The following is a 16,824-nucleotide window of genomic DNA, read 5'->3' on the forward strand; positions in this document are numbered from 1 at the left end:
GGCAGACAGCGGGGAGGTGCAGCAGCCGATCCAAGCTCCTGCAAGACAGACAGAGGAAATGGAAGAGAAGGGACCAAAGGAGGCAGAGGACTGGATTACCGTGAAAAGCAGGAAGAGGAAACCTCCCAAAGCCACCCAGCGAGGGGGGAAGCGACACCTACGCGATGAGGACACATGCAGTTCTTCCGACGGTGAGGATGGGCGCAAGGCGGGTCGTCACCAGAGGAAGAGACAGAGCGCCGCGGGGAAAAAGGAGGGCAGCACCGCCCAAGCAGGAAAAGACGATCCCTTTGAGGGGACGGGTAAAGCCCTCCCCCCACCCGGTGAGAACCAAGAGGTACCCACCGGCCCACAGCTCCAGGTCACACACCTCCTTCTGGAATGTGCCTATGCAGAGGAAGTCTGGAGAGGAATGCAGTGGTGTTTGTCGAGGTTTGTACCGAGCAGCGCCGTGACGCGGGACTCCGTGCTCTACGGTCTGTACCCCGGGATGCACACTGAGACGAACATCAACTGTGCCTGGAGGATCATCAACTCGGTGAAGGACGCTCTCTAGTGGTCCGAAATCTGCTGATCTTCCAGCTGAAGGAGTTGACCCCAACTAAGTGTTGCAGACTGGCACATTCCATGGTCCAGGACTACGTGTTGAGAGACGCGCTGAAGCTTGGGGCAGCTGCCGCCAAGGCGCGGTGGGGAAAGACCACTGTGTAACATCTGCCTGCCTAACAAAGAACAGGGGGCCCATGCAGTCATTTGGGCTCTGCTGACGCCTCAGCTAATCATATGGGCATATGATCAAAAAATGTACAGACCTGTATAAAAATGATAAGTTTGGATCTCTGTATGTACATGTTTACATATGTATGGCATGACCAACTGTACAGACCATCAAATTATTTTATGAATAAAGTATATTTTTGAAATAAAAAAAAATTCCTGGGCTGTAAATGTTCTTTGTTCTACCTTTGTGAAGAAGGTTTTGTTGGAATGCTGAGTGTGTGCTGCATAAGGCCATTTACTGAGTCCATGAGGAAGGATTCGAGCCTGAGAGGGGTGACTATTCCTGGCAGCACGGGCCTATAGGTTAAGGCCTCCCTGTACATGGATGATGTCACTGTTTTCTGCGCGGAACCGCTGTCCATGCACAGACTCATGTGCATATGTGACCAGTTCGAACGGGCCTTTAGAATCAAGGTCAACCAAAGCAAGAGCGAGGCTATGCTCTTCAGGAACTGGGCCAACCAATCCTCCATCCCCTTCACCATCAGGACTGACCACCTGAAGGTGCTGAGTATTTGGTTTGGAGGGGCTGGGGCGTGCGGCAAGTCTTGGGAGGAACGTATCAGGAAAGTGAGGCAGAAACTGGGCAGATGGAAGCTTTCCATCGTGGGTTTAAAAACCTGATCATCAGGTGTGAGGCACTGTCAGTGTTGGTATATGTGGCACAGGTCTGGATATTCCCAGAACCTGTGCTGTCGCAGTCATCCAGGCCAGCTTCCATTTTATATAGAGATCAAAGATGGCCAGGGTCCGAAGGGCCTGGATGTATAAAGATCTGGGCAACGGGAAAAAAAACACACCCAATGCCACCTACACCCTGATGGCCACCTTTGTGTATGGCTGCATCAAGCTGTGCGTGGATCCCCAGCACACAAACACCAAGTGTCACTACGTACTGAGATTCTACCTGTCCCCGGTGTTGCAAAGGATGGACCTGGCCTCGCTGCCGCGGAACACTCCAAGTAGTTGGACCGTTCGGTATCACCTGTCCTTTGTGGAGAAATTTATGAAGAAAAACACCTTTGACCACAAGTCCATCAGGAAGTGATTAGCACGTATCGTCCTCGAGATCCTACGGGAAAAGGAGAGGGCGGATCCTGTCAAGCGGTTCCCTGAGCAGACTGTCAAAGTCATTTGACAGAATGCCTCATCGCCAAAACTTTCAAACAAGCACCAAGATATGGCTTGGCTGGTTGTGAGAAGGGCTCTGCCTATGAGATCCTTTATGCATGCCCGGACTCTCTACCGCACCACATGCTGCATCTCGAAGCGGCTGCGGTGGGGATGAGACTGAAACACACCTCCTTCTGGAATGTGCCTACGCAAAGGAAGTCTGGAGAGGAATGCAGTGGTGCTTGTCGAGGTTCGTCCCGAGCAGCTACGTGACGCGGGACTCCGTGCTCTACGGTCTGTTCCCTGGGATGCACACCGAGACGTATGTCAACTGTGCCTGGAAGATCAGCAACTCGGTCAAAGACGCTCTTTGGTCTGTCCGAAACCTGTTGATCTTCCAGCTGAAAGAGCTGTTGCCGACTAAGTGTTGCAGACTGGCACATTCCATGGCCCAGGACTACGTGTTGAGGGACGCACTGAAGCTTGGGGCAGCGGCCAAGGCGCGGTGGGGAAAGACCACAGTGTAACATCTGCCTGCCAAAGAAGAACAGGGGGCCCACTCAGTAAGTGGGCTCTGCTGGCACCTCAGCTAAACATATGGATGATAAACGTACAGACCTGTATATACACAAATGATTAATTCTGATCTCTGTATACAAAAAAATGGAATGTTTATATATGTATGGCATGACCAATTGTACAGATCAAAATATTTTATGAATAAAGTATATTTTTGAAATTTAAAAAAAAGACATCCTGCAGGATTTAAGAGGTGCTGGAAAAGCACAGCAGATCAGGCAGCATCTGAGGAGCTGGAAAAAAATCGGGCAAAAGCCCAAAGGCTTTAATCATCAGCATCTGCAGTACCCACTTCTGCCTGTCTGCAGGATTTCCCCAGTGCTGGGTATTTTGATGTGACCTTCAGGAGCGTGAAGTAGTGGGAGCAGCTCCTGAAGGTGTTCAAGGAGAAAGAAGGGGAGGTTCTGTTCTCCATCCTGTCTGCAATGCTGTTGTGTGTTCTTCTTGCATAGAGGAGTCAGGTTGTTACAATCCATATGTACAAAATCCACATCCCAGCAGCTGATGTCCTGACCTTCCTGGGAAGGTATGTGCAGGTGGAAGGAGACAGCACTGATTTTGTGGACCTGTTCAGAATCTGTCCCAGGAAGCAGCAGGTCAAGGTGACCCTGAGGGTGGATTCCAGTGGGAATATCCTCCACCCACCCTTCAGCTCCACAATTGGAGGGAGCAGGGGCTACCTGACATATGCAGGGCAGCTGAGAGTGTACCAAACCTGTGGGAGGGAAGGACACATGGCAGCGAACTGTAAGGTGACCATATGTAGGAACTGCAAACAGACGAGTCACCTGATCAAGCGCTATAAGGAGTCCAAAAGCTTTAACTTGTGGCCAGTTCCCTACACATGTATAAGGCCTGCCCAAGGGCACCACGAATGCTCAATGGCCAGAGGTGGCAATGTGAGCAGTGGGCCCCCAAAGATCAGCAAGGTACCACCATCCAGCAGCAGAACGGAGCTAGGCAGTACCCAGAAGGAAAGACGGATTGGAATGGAACAGACGGCAGCCAGTGTGGAGGCAGAGTAAACTAGATGCCACATCCAGGGTCCTGATGGAAACAGTCAAAGACGCCAAGCTGCATGACTTCTTCAGCAGCCCTGCAGATGGAGTGCAGCGTAGATACATCTGGTGACAGGCAGACGGGTCTATCTGCTTGAGGATAGATTACCTGTTTGTGTCCTGAGCATTCACGGTCAGATCCAGTTAAGCCAGTGTTCTTCTCTGACCACTGCCTCCTGCTGCACAGCTGTCACCTACAGGACGAACAGCAGGCTAGCAAGAGAACGTGGAAACTGAACACAAAGTTGTTGACCCCAGAAAACAGAGAGGAACGCAAGCGGGATTATGCAGGTTGGAGAAGCATGAAGCTCCTCGGAGTCTCCAGTGAACAGGTGGGAAACAAGAGGGAACATCAAGAGGTTCTTCATCTTTAAAGGTGTTCAGAAGGTGACAGAGAGCAGGGAAAACTGTCCAAACTCCAGGAAAGTATACAGAAGTTGCTCCTGCTGCAGATGATGGGGGTTGATGTCATGGAGGACGTCCAGATGAAGGGCCAGCAAGCCTTGCTCTTCGCCTTGATGGCCTACAAGATAATCTTCAGGTCCAGGGTCCGCTCCTTGGAGCAGGACGAGACGTGCTCACGTATTTTCTTCCAGAAGATGCACAAGGAGAGCTCGTGCTCAGCAGCCTGAAGAAAGAAGAGGGCTCGGTAAGATCATCTCAGGCTGATAGCATGAGGATCAACAAATCCTTCTATGCCAGTCTGTATAACATGAAGCCCACTGACAGCGTGGCCTCCCAGTCATTCCTGTTCTCTATCACGAAGGTGTTAGACGACAGCACACGGGAGAGGCTGGACCAGCCGCTATCTCTGGATGATCTGATCAAGGCCCTTGAGTCCTTTGAAAAGAAGAAAAATTCCCGGAAGTGATGGCTTACCAGTCAACTTCTATTCTGCTCTATGGCACTTAATTGGCCAGAACCTGCTGGAGGTGCATCAGCATGCTTTGGGCAGGTACCATGAGGAAAGGCATCATCACCCTCATCTACAAGCAGAAGGGGGAAAGAGGGTGGAAGTTGGCGACTAATCTCACTGTTAAAATGTGGATGACAAAATCTTGTCAAGGCCATTGCCAACCAGGTCAGGTCTGCTCTGGGATCAGTGATTAACCCTGACCAAACCTGTGCTGTATCAAACAGGAAGATCGCTGAGCGTCTCGCACTCCTCAGGATACGATGGCCTAAGTGCAGGTCACGGGAATGGACAATTGCCTCATCAGAGACTATGAGAAAGCCATTGTCAGGACATCACACACATGAAAAATGTTCCCTCTAAAATAGGCTCTGGGGAGGGAATCTGCAATTAGAGTCCGGTGTACAGCATGGAAACAGACCCTTCAGTCCAACCTGTCCATGCCGATCAGATATCCTAACCCAATCTAGTCCCACCTGCCAGCACCCGGCCTATATCCCTCCAAACCCTTCCAATTCATATACCCATCCAAATGCCTCTTAAATGTTGCAATTGTACCAGCCTCCACCACTTCCTCTGGCAGCTCATTCCATACACGTACCACCCTCTGCGTGAAAAAGTTGACCCTTGGGTCTCTTTTATAACTTTCCCCTCTCACCGTAAGCCTAGGCCCTGTAGTTCTGGACTCCCCGACCCCAGGGAAAAGACTTTGTCTAATTACCCTATCCATGCCCCTCATGATCTTATAAACCTCTATGAGGTACCCCTCAGCCTCCGACACTCCAGGGAAAACAGCCCCAGTCTGTTCAGCCTCTCCCTATAACTCAAATCCTCCAACCCTAGCAACATCCTTGCAAATCTTTTCTGAACCCTTTCAAGTTTCACAACATCTTTCCGATAGGAAGGAGACCAGAATTGCACACAATATTCCAACAGTGGCCTGTACAGCCGCAACATGACCTCCCAACTCCTGTACTCAATACTCTGACCAATAAAAAGAAAACATATCAAACGCCTTCTTCACTATCCTATCTATCTGCAACTTCACTTTCAAGGAGCTATGAACCTGCACTCCAAGGTCTCTTTGTTCAGCAACACTCCCTAGGACCTTACCATTAAGTGTATAAGACCTGCTAAGATTTGCTTTCCCAAACTGCAGCACCTCACATTTATCTGAATTAAATTCCATCTGCCACTTCTCAGCCCATTGGCCCATCTGGTCAAGATCCTGTTGTAATCGGAGGTAACCTTCTTCACTGTCCACTACACCTCCAATTTTAGTGTCATCTGCAAACTTACTAACTGTACCTCTTATGCTCGCATCCAAATCATTTATGTAGAGGACCCAGCACTGATCCGTGTGGCACTCTACTGGTCACAGGCCTCCAGTCTGAAAAACAACCCTCTTCCTTTGAGCCAGTTCTATATCCAAATGGCTAGTTCTCCCTGTATTCCGTGAGATCTAACCTTGCTAATCACTCTCCCATGGGGAACCTTGTCGAATGCCTTACTGAAGTCCACATAGGTCATATCTACCATTCTCAATCAATCCTCTGTTACTTCCTCAAAAAAATTAAATCAATCAAGTTTGAGAGACATGATTTCCCACGCATAAAGCCATGTTGACTATCCCTAATCAGTCCTTGCATTTCCAAATACATGTACATTCTGTCCTTCAGGATTCCCTCCAACAACTTGCCCACCATCGAGGTCTGGCTCACCGGTCTATAGTTCCCTGGCTTGTCTTTACCGCCCTTCTTAAACAGTGGCACCGCGTTTACCAACCTCCAGTCTTCCGTCACCTCACCTGTGACTATCGATGATACAAATATCTCAGGTCTTCCTCTTCCTCTTTTTGCAGTTCTGGTGTGCTGCAGTGTGTTGTGGCCCTTTTGAATAGTGTCTTGATGCAACTTCGTTTGTGTGTATTGGTGTGGTTGTTTTCATAGCATGGCACTCATCCACAAACTCCATCAACAAACTTTTAGATCTGGTCTATCCTTTTCCATTCACTATTTTGAAACTAATAGAATTATGGTCACTGGTCCCAAAATGCTCCCCCACTGACCTCAGTCACCTGCCCTACCTTATTTCCCAAGAGTAGGTCAAGTTTTGTTTGGAAAGTTAAAATCCCCTACCATAACCACCGTATTATTCTTACAGATATCTGAGATCTCCTTACAAGTTTGTTTCTCAATTTTCCTCTGACTATTAGGAGGTCTATAATACAATCCCAATAAGGTGATCATCCCTTTCTTATTTCTCAGTTCCATCCAAATAACTTCCCTGGATGTATTTCCAGGAATATCCTCCCTCAGCACTGCGTAATGCTATCCCTTATCAAAAACGCCACTCCCCCTCCTCTCTTGCCTCCCTTTCTATCTATCGTGTTGTATTTGTATCCTGGAACATTAAGCTGCCAGTCCTGCCCATCCCTGAGCTATCTTTCTGTAATTGCCATGATATCCCAGTCCCATGTTCTTAACCATGCCCTGAGTTCATCTGCCTTCCCTGTTAGGCCCCTTGCATTGAAATAAATGCAGTTTAATTTATTAGTCCTACCTTGTTCCTGCTTGCCCTGACTGTTTGACTCACTTCTGTTCTCAACTGTACCAGTCTCAGATTGACCTCTTTCCTCACCATCTCCCTGGGTCCCACCCCACCACCTTACTAGTTTAAATCTTCCTGAGCAGCTCTAGCAAATTTCCATGCCAGTATATTAGTCCCCTTCCAATACAGGTGCAATCTGTCCTTCTTGTACAGATCACTTCTACCTCAAAAGAGATTCCAATGATCCAAAAATGTGAATCCTTCTCCCATATACGAGCTCCTCAACCATGCATTCATCTGCTCTATCCTCCTATTCCTGCCCTCACTAGTTTGTAGCATCAGGAGTAATCCAGATAGTACTACTCTCAAGGACCTCCTTTTTAAATTCCTGCCTAACTCTCTGTAATCTCCTTTCAGAATCTCAACCTTTTCTCTTGGTTCTAATGTGGACAGTGACCTCTTGCCGGCTCCTCTCTCCCATCAGAACATTCTGCACCCTCTGAGACACCCTTGATCCTGGCACCAGGGAAGCAACATACCATTCTGATTTTTCGCTGCTGGCCACAGAAATGTCTGTCTGTACCTCAGACTAGAGGATCCCCTAACACAATTGATCTCTTGGAACTCGACCTACCCCTCGTTGCATTGGAGCCAGTCTCAATACCAGAAACTTGGTTGTTCATGCTACGTTCCCCTGAGAATCCATCACCTCCTACATTTTCCAAAACAGCATATCTGTTTGAAATGTTTATAGCCACAAAAGACTGCTGCACTAGCTGTCTACCTCTCTTACCTTTCCTGGAGTTAATCCATCTATGTGACTGTATTGAGACACAAAGATTGGTAGAGTAGCAGATAGTGAAGGGGACTGTCAGAGAATACAGCAGAATATAGATCGATTGGAGAGTTGGGCAGAGAAACGGCAGATGCAGTTCAATCTGGACAAATGTGAGGTGAGGTGATGCATTTGGGAAGGTCCAATTCTAGAGCAAACTATACAGTAACTGGAAAAGTCCTGGGAAAAATTGAGGTACAGAGAGACCTAGGTGTTCATATCCATTTGTTCCCTAAAGGTGGCAACACAGGTCAGTAGAGTGGTCAATTAGGCATACAGCATGCTTTCCTTCATCGGACAGGGTATTGAGTACAAGAGTTGGCAGCTCATGTTACAATTGCATAAGACTTTGGTTCGGCCACATTTGGAATACTGCATACAGTTATGGTAGCCACATTACCAAAAGGATGTGGATGCTTTGGAGGGTGCAGAGGACGTTTGCCAGAATGTTGCCAGTTATGAGGAGAGGTTGAGTAGATTAGGATTATTTTCATTGGAAAGACAAAGGTTAGGGGGAACCTGATTGAGGCCTACAAAGTCATGAGACGTGTAGACAGGGTGGATAGCAAGAAGCATTTTCCCTCAGAGTGGAGGACTCAATTACTAGGGGGTCATGAGTTCAAAGTGAGGGGGAAATGTTGCGGGCACCTTTGTGTGGAAACTTCTTCACACAGAGGGCGGTCGGTGACTGGGACGCGTTGCCAGCAGAGGTGACAGTGGCGGGAATTATAGCGTCATTTAAGATGTATCTAGACAGATACAGGAATGGGCAGGGAGCAAAGGGATACAGATCCTTAGAAAATAGGCAGCATAAAGGGACTGTCAAAGAATACAGGAGGATATAGATAAACTGGAGAGTTGGGTGGAAAAGTGGCAGATGGATTTCAATCCAGACAAATGTGAGGTGATGCATTTAGGCAAGACTAATTCTAGAGCGAATTATACAATGAACGGAAGAGCCTTGGGAAAAGTTGATGGGCAGAGAGCTCTGGGAGTGCAGGTCCATTGTACCCTGAAGATTGCTGCACAGGTGGACAGAGGGGTCAAGTAGTCATATAGTATGCTTGCCTTATTGGATGGGGTATTGAGTATAAGAGCTGGCAAGTCATGTTAAAATTGTGCAAGACATTGGTTCGGTCGCATTTAGACTACTGTGTACAGTTCTAGTCGCCACATTACCAAAAGGATGTAGGCACTTTGGAGAGGGTGCAGAAAAGGTTTATGAGAATGTTGCTTGGTATGGAAGGTGCGAGCTATGAAGAGAGGTTGAGTTTGTTTTCATTAGAAAAAAGGAGATTGGGGGGGTGGGGCCTGATTGAGGTCTACAAAATCATGAAGGGTATAGACAGGGTGGATAGAGATAAGCTTTTTCCCAGGGTTAAGGATTCAATAATGAGAGGTCATGCTTTCAAAGTGAGAGGTGGAAAGTTTAGGGGGATACACGCAGCAAGTACTTTACACAGAGGGTGGTAGGTCTGGAACGCATTGCCAGCAGAGGTGGTAGAGGCAGGCACGGTAAATTCATTTACGATGCATCTGGACAGATGCATGAGTAGGTGGGGAGCAGAGGGATGCTTAGGAATTGGGCAACAGGTTTAGACAATAGATTTTGATCGGCTCAGGCTTGGAGGGCCAAAGGGCCTGTTCCTGGGCTGTAAATTTTCTTTGTTCAGGTTTAGATAGAGGATGTGGGTCAGTGCAGTCTTGGAGGGCTGAAGGGCCTGTTTCTGTACTGTAATTTTATTTGTTCTTTATCTGCACTCAGAGGACATGCCAGAGAGCTCATCCACTGAGGCAATATGGGTAGAGCTCTAAAATAAGATGGGTGCAATGACAGTGATGGGATTATATTATAGCCCCCCCACCCCCGACAGCTCATAAGACATTGAGGAATTTCCCCAATATTGACTGGAACTCCCTTAGAGCAAGAGGCTTAGAAGGGGCAGAATTTACTAAGTATACCCAAGAGGGTTTCTTTAAACAGTGTGTGGATAGTCCAACCAGAAGAGAGGCCATACCAGACATTGTATTAGTCAGGTTACTGACCTTTCAGCATTTTGGAAACAGTGATCACAACTCCTTAAGTTTTAAGAAAGCGATGAATAAGGATAAGTCAGGATCTTGCGGGAAGGTAATAAATTGGGGGAAGAGCAAATTACATCAGTATTAGTCACGAGCTAGGGAGTATTAATTGAGAGGAGCTGTTATCAGGCAAGTCCACATTTAATATGTAGGAATTGTTTGAAGACCTACTGATGAGAGTTCAGGACCGGCAAGTTCCAGTAAGGAGAAAGGACAAGGATGGCAAGGTAAGGAACCTTTGGATAACAAGGGAGCTTGTGAATTTAGTCAAAAAAGAGAAAACGCAGCATATGTCAGGTTTAGGAAGCTAAAATCGGACATACAATTGATGCATATTTGGAAAAGCATGGCCAAATTAGGGACAGTCAGCATGTCTTTATGCATGGCAGGTCACATCTTACTAACCTGATTGAATACCTTGGTTACCTCCTCAAAATTCTATGAGGATAGAGGAGTGGATGTTGTCTATATGAATTTTAGTAAGGCTTTTGAGAAGATCCCTTTTGGTAGGCTCAGCCGGAAGATTAAAATGGCTTGGTCATAGAAGGCAGAATGAAGTGATAGAAGGATGTATTTCAGGCTGGAGGTCCATAACTAGTGGTGTTCTGCAGGGATCCTGTAATGGGACCTCTGCTGTTTGTGATATATATATTTAAATGACTTGGATGAAAAGGTAGATGGGAGGGTTAGTGTGTTTGCAGATGATACAAAGATCGGTGGAGTTCTGGACAGTGTAGAATTTTGTTAAAGGATACAGATCAGTTGCAGATATTGGGGGAGAAATGGCAGATGGAGTTTAATCCAGGCAAGTGTGTTGTGCTGCACTTTGAGAGATCTGATGTTAAGGAAAAGTATAGAGTTAATGGCAGAACCCCAAACAGCATTGATGTACACATAGATCTTGGGGTTCAAGTCCATATCTCCCTGAAAGTGGCCACCCGAGTAGATAGGATGGTATAGAAGGCTATGGCATGCTTTCCTTTATTGATTGGGGAATGGAATACAAGTGTCAAGATGTCATGTTGCAGCTTTATAAGACTTTAGTTAGGCCACACGTAGATTATTGCGTTCAATTCTGGTTGACACGTTACAGGGAGGATGTGGAGGCTTTGGTGAGGGTGCAGAAGACAAGCAGAACTGCACACAGTGCCAAAAGAGGCCTCACCAATGTCCTATCAAACCTCAACATAACTTGCCCCCAACTACTATATTCAAAAAGTCTGAGCAATGAAGGCAAGTACGCTAAATGCCTTCTTAACCATCCTGTCTATCTGTGATGCAAATTTCAAAGAACTATATACCTGAACCCCTAGGTCTCTGTTGCTTTTCCAGCAACACATTTTTAGCTCTGATCTCCAGCATCTGCAGTCCTCACTTTCTCCTCATTGTACAACACTACCCGGGGCCCTACCATTAATTATATTAGTCCTGCCTTTGTTTGTTTTACTAAAAGGCAATACCTCACATTTATCCATATTATACTCCGTCTGCCATTCCTCAATCCATTGACCCAATTGATTAAGACCTCTTTGTAATCTTACACAGCCTTCTTCACCATCCACTATACCATTAATTTTGGTGTCATCTGCAAACTTACCAACTTTGCCTCCTAACTTCTCATCCAATTTCCCCAGAACATTGGAGGCTGAGGGGTGACATTATCGAGGTTTATGAAATCATGAGGAGCATGGATATGATGAATAGCCAAGGTCTTTTTCCTAGGTTGGGGACGTTCAAAACTAAAAGGGCATGAGTTTAAGGTGAGAGGGGAAAGGTTTAAAAGGGAACTGAGGGGCAATCTTTTCACACAAGGGGTTGGGAGTATATGGAAAGAGTTGTCAGAGGAAACAGTAGATACAAATAGTTACAACATTTAAAAAGACATTTGGAAAGGTACAGGAATAGAAAAGATTTAGCGGGATATGGTCCAAATGCAGGCAAATTGGACTAGTTAAGTTTGCGATACTTTGTCGGCATGGACAAGTTGGACCGAAGGATCTGTTTCTATGCTGTATGACTGTGACTTTATGACGAATTTTCCTAAGAATTAACTGCAAGAAATTTCTGTTCATCCAGTACTGGAGGTTGGTTAAGCAATAACACAAGAGTCAAGCGAGGTCATGGTGAGATAGAGCTGATTATCATCAGCGCACATTTGAAAACAAACATTATGCCTATTAAAGATGTAGCCAATGGACAAAGAAATAGGAAGGGGCCAACAATTGATCAATGGAATACCAGAAGTAACAGTGTAAGAGCAAAAAGGTGAAACTATTGTAAGTGATTCTTTGGCTACAATGAGATATGTAGAATACCAGATAATGGTGATGCTGACATTCGAGTCTACATTTTACTATCATTAAGGCATTACCTAATGATGCAAATTTTGATTGAGCAGTAAAACACACAGAAACTTGGATAATTTTCTCTTGCTCATGGGAAGTTGTGAAGGACAAAGGCACCAGCTTCGGAAAAAATGTAACATTGGTCCCAATGTTGATAACTGGTCTTGAGCTGTAAAGAATGATCATTGTTTGTTAAAAACATCATTACTCGTTAAAATCACACAAATTTAAAATCTAAATTTAAAAACCAAAAGAGCTGTAAATGCTGGAAAGCAGAAACAAAAACAGAAATAGCTGGAAAATCTCAGGAGGACTGTCAGCATCTGTGCAGAGAAAACAGAGTTAACGTTTTGGATCAGCGACCCTTCTTTAGAACTGTTCTGAAAGAGGGTCACTGGATCCGAAACATTAACTCAAATTTAAAACCTGTTGTTTTCTTTAGAAAGGGGCCAGACTGAATGCCAGACATAACATGTTCAACTGAACCGATTTGTGGCTTCTATAGGTACAGGTCTGACTGCAGGGCTTCATAAATTTCCTCCACAACATAAATTACTCTGTAAATTGTATTTCTTTCCTAGTTGCTCCCAAATCTAACAGACAATGTTATGCACACCACATTTATTATTTGTATATCTCAGGAAGATTAAGACCAGGTCAGAGAGAAATTACAAGTAAAGGAGGAAAAATATTTATATTGGCAAAAAAAGTTAACGAATAAAGGGAAGCAGTAAATATAGTTAGGCATACAAATTTAGATTAGATTACTTACAGTGTGGAAACAGGCCCTTCGGCCCAACAAGTCCACACCGCCCTGCCGAAGCGCAACCCACCCATACCCCTACATCTACCCCTTACCTAACACTACGGGCAATTTAGCATGGCCAATCCACCTGACCTGCATATCTTTGGACTGTGGGAGGAAACCGGAGCACCCGGAGGAAACCCTGTAATGTTAGGTTGCATTACAGTGCTGTGTGGCTAATGTTATGGTGCTATGCGCCAAATGTTACAGTGCTAAACCTTCAACTTGATAATGCAATATCTCTAACATTACAATCCTGGTCTCAATATAGTATCTTATGGCTCTAATATTAAAGGTGGAAGCCTCTAACATTACAATACTCTCCATTTCATGTTAAAATGTCATGCCCTTCTAATTATGTTAGAATAATATTTGCATTTTCCAAAGGCTTTTAATCTTTTTTTCCTTTCTAAATAGTTTTGATCAGTGTTATATAACAAAATACATGAAGACAATTAAACGGTCTGTTAGAACAAGATGTTGTATTATATATGGCTACATACCTGAGCACAACAACATTGTCTTGTGCACCAACTGTTATGTCAAGAATCCCATCAGTATCAACATCAGAAGAACCAGCCACTGATTGTCCAAAGTATAAGGGTTCAAGCAGAACATCCTTCCCACTTATTCGCTAGACAATTTAAAGATTAAATTGTCAGAAGTGTCAACAAATTAGATCATTTCTTTTAACATATCATTTCCAGAATAAAGTCAAAAATCACACAATACCAGGTTATGTCCAACAGGTTTAATTGGAAGCACACTAGCTTTCGGAGCATCACTCCACCAGGTGGTAGTGGAGGGCTCAATCCTAATTTATAGCAATTTATACAATTTATAGCAAAAGATTTACAGTGTGATTGTAACTGAAATTATACATTGAAAAATTGATTGTCTGTTAAGCCTTTCATCTTTTGGAATACAGTGATAGTTTTACTTCTTTCAAGTGTAAATCACAAAACCTTTTTTTTTTAAAAAAGTTGCATTCTCAGGTTAGCTGTTTACAATGGTGATAGCTAGACAATATGTTGAAGGTGGTAGCCCTGTGATCTCTGTCTATGCCAGGATGTTTAGATTGATTCTAATCTATAAAGAGAGATAACCGAGTTCTAGATGAATTCATGCAGTTATTGAGCAAAGTACAAATTCACCCCACAAAATATATGTGTGCATGTGTGTCTCTGTCTGGGTTGGGAGCGAGAGAGAGCGCGAGAGCGAGAGCGAAAGCGTGAGAGAGAGAAAGCGCAATGGTGGTCACCTGTAATGTGACATGAACCCAAGGTCCCGGTTGAGGCCCTCCCTATGGGTACCGAACTTAGCTAACAGCCTCTGCTCGGCCACCTTTCTCTGCTGCCTGTCCCAAAGTCCACCTTGATCTGACCAAAGAACACACCCGTGAATTAAACACACTGATCAGAACTTTGGATCCAGTCCTTCAGAGTTCCCTACGCACCCTCATCCCACGTACTTCTCGTGTAGGCGACTTCTACTGCCTTCCAAAAAAGGTACACAAAGCCTTCCAAAAAAGGTACACAAAGGTACACACACCAGGATATCCCATCGTTGTCGGGCAATGGGACCCTATGTGAGAATCTCTCCGGCTATGTGGAAGGCATCTTGAAACCTATCATACAGGGGATCTCCAGCTTCTGTCGCAATACTACGGATTTCTTACAGAAACTCAGCACCCACGGACCAGTTGAACCGGGAACATTCTTCGTCACAATAGACATTTCTGCAATCTACACTAGCATCCCCACAATGATGGCATCGCGGCAACAGCCTCAGTACTCAACACCAACAATCTGTCGCAACACTACGGATTTCTTACAGAAACTCAGCACCCACGGACCAGTTGAACCGGGAACATTCTTCGTCACAATAACATTTCTGCAATCTACACTAGCATCCCCACAATGATGGCATCACGGCAACAGCCTCAGTACTCAACACTAACAACTGCCAATCTCCAAACACCATCCTACAACTCATCCGCTTTATCCTTGATCACAAAGTCTTCACCTTTGACAACCAATTTTTCATCCAGACATACAGAACAGCCATGGGAACCAAATTTGCACCTCAACATGCCAACATTTTTATGCATAGGTTCGAACAAGACTTCTTCTCTATGCAGGATCTCCAACCAAGTACATTGACGACATTTTCTTCCTCTGGACCCAAGGTGAGGAGTCACTGATAAAACTACACAGTGACATCAGCAAGTTTCATCCCACCGTCAAACTCACCATGGACTACTCTCAACTATCTGTCTCATTCTTGGACACATGCATCTCCATCAAGGATGGACACGCCAGCACCACACTCTACTGCAAACCCACAGACAACCTCACAATGCTACACTTCTCCAGCTTCCACCCAAAACATATTAAAACAGCCATCCCCTATGGACAAGCCCTATGCGTACACCAGATCTGCTCAGATGAGGAGGGACGTGACGGACACCTGGACGTACTCAGGGATGCCCTCATAAGAAGGGGTACGATGCCCAACTCATCGATTGCCAGTTTCGACGTGCCACAGCAGGGAACCGTAACGACCTCCTCAGGAGACAGACACGTGCTGCAACCGACAGGGTACCCTTCGTTGTTCAGTATTTCCCAGGAGCTGAAAAATTACACCATGTTTTTCGTGACCTGCAACACATTATCAATGAGGATGAGCACCTCGCCAAGACCTTCCCCACACCTTTAAACAACCGCCAAACCTCAAACGGATCGTTGTTCGTAGCAAGCTGCCCGGCTCTCAGGACAACTCCATACAATCCTGTCACGGTAGACGCTGCAAGACGTGTCAAGAGTGTGGACATGGATACCACCATGACACGTGGGGTCACCACCCACCTTGTACATGGCATGTACTCAGACAACATTGGCTGAGTCACGTTGTCTATCTTATACATTGCAGGCAAGGATGCCCGGAGGCATAGTACATTGGGGAAACCGAGCAAAGGCTACGACAACAGATTAATGGGCACCGCACAACAGACAGGAGTGTTCATTTCCAGTTGGGGAACACTTCAGTGGTCCAGGACATTCGACCTCGGACCTTCAGGTGACCATCCTCCAAGGCGGACTTTGGGACAGGCAGCAGCGAAAAGTGGCCGAGCAGAGGCTGATAGCTAAGTTCGGTACCCATAGGGAGGGCCTCAACCAGGAACTTGGGTTCATGTCACATTACAGGTGACCACCATTGCACCACACACACACACCTTCTCACTCTCACAACCCCCAACCCAGACAGACACACACGCACACAGACAGATAAAGACCCACATGCACACATATGTAGACAGGCCAACAAGAGGTGAGGCCATACTGGATTTGGTTCTGGGTAACGAACCAGGCCAGGTGTTAGAATTGGAGGTAGGTGAGCACTTTGGGTCAGTGACCACAATTCGGTGACTTTTACTCTAGTGATGGAGAGGGATAAGTGTGCACTGCTGCAGGGCAAGAGTTATAGCTGGGGGCAAGGAAATTATGATGCGGTGAGGCACAACTTAGGATGCGTGGCTTGGAAAAGTAGGCTTCAAGGCAAGGGCGTAATTGATATGTGGAGCTTGTACAAGGAGCAACTATTGAGTGTCCTTGAGAAGTATGTACCTGTCAGGCAGGGAGGAAAGGGTCGTGTGAGGGAGCCGTGGTTTAATAAGGAATGGAATCCCTTGTTAAATCAAAGAGGGCGGCCTATATAAAGATGAGGCGTGAAGGTTCAATTGCGGCGATTGAGAGTTATAAGGT

The 16,824-nt window shown here is 45.8% G+C and overlaps 1 protein-coding gene across 3 annotated transcripts in view; it reads right to left on the minus strand.

The window, feature by feature from the left end:
* Positions 1-16,824, minus strand: part of LOC122561888 (integrin alpha-E-like) — a 354,449-nt gene that overhangs the window by 165,155 nt on the left and 172,470 nt on the right. For all 3 annotated transcript variants that reach the window (XR_006315137.1, XM_043714220.1, XM_043714221.1), the window contains 2 exons: positions 13,564-13,694; positions 12,282-12,424 (listed from right to left, as the gene is read on the minus strand). Coding sequence is in view for 2 of the 3 variants with exons in the window: in XM_043714220.1 (XP_043570155.1) it covers positions 12,282-12,424; positions 13,564-13,694 (274 nt within the window). In the remaining variant the exon portion in view is untranslated. The remainder of the gene's footprint in view (positions 1-12,281; positions 12,425-13,563; positions 13,695-16,824) is intronic.

This window comes from Chiloscyllium plagiosum, chromosome 23 (genome assembly GCF_004010195.1).
Source record: "Chiloscyllium plagiosum isolate BGI_BamShark_2017 chromosome 23, ASM401019v2, whole genome shotgun sequence".
NCBI lineage: Eukaryota > Metazoa > Chordata > Chondrichthyes > Orectolobiformes > Hemiscylliidae > Chiloscyllium > Chiloscyllium plagiosum.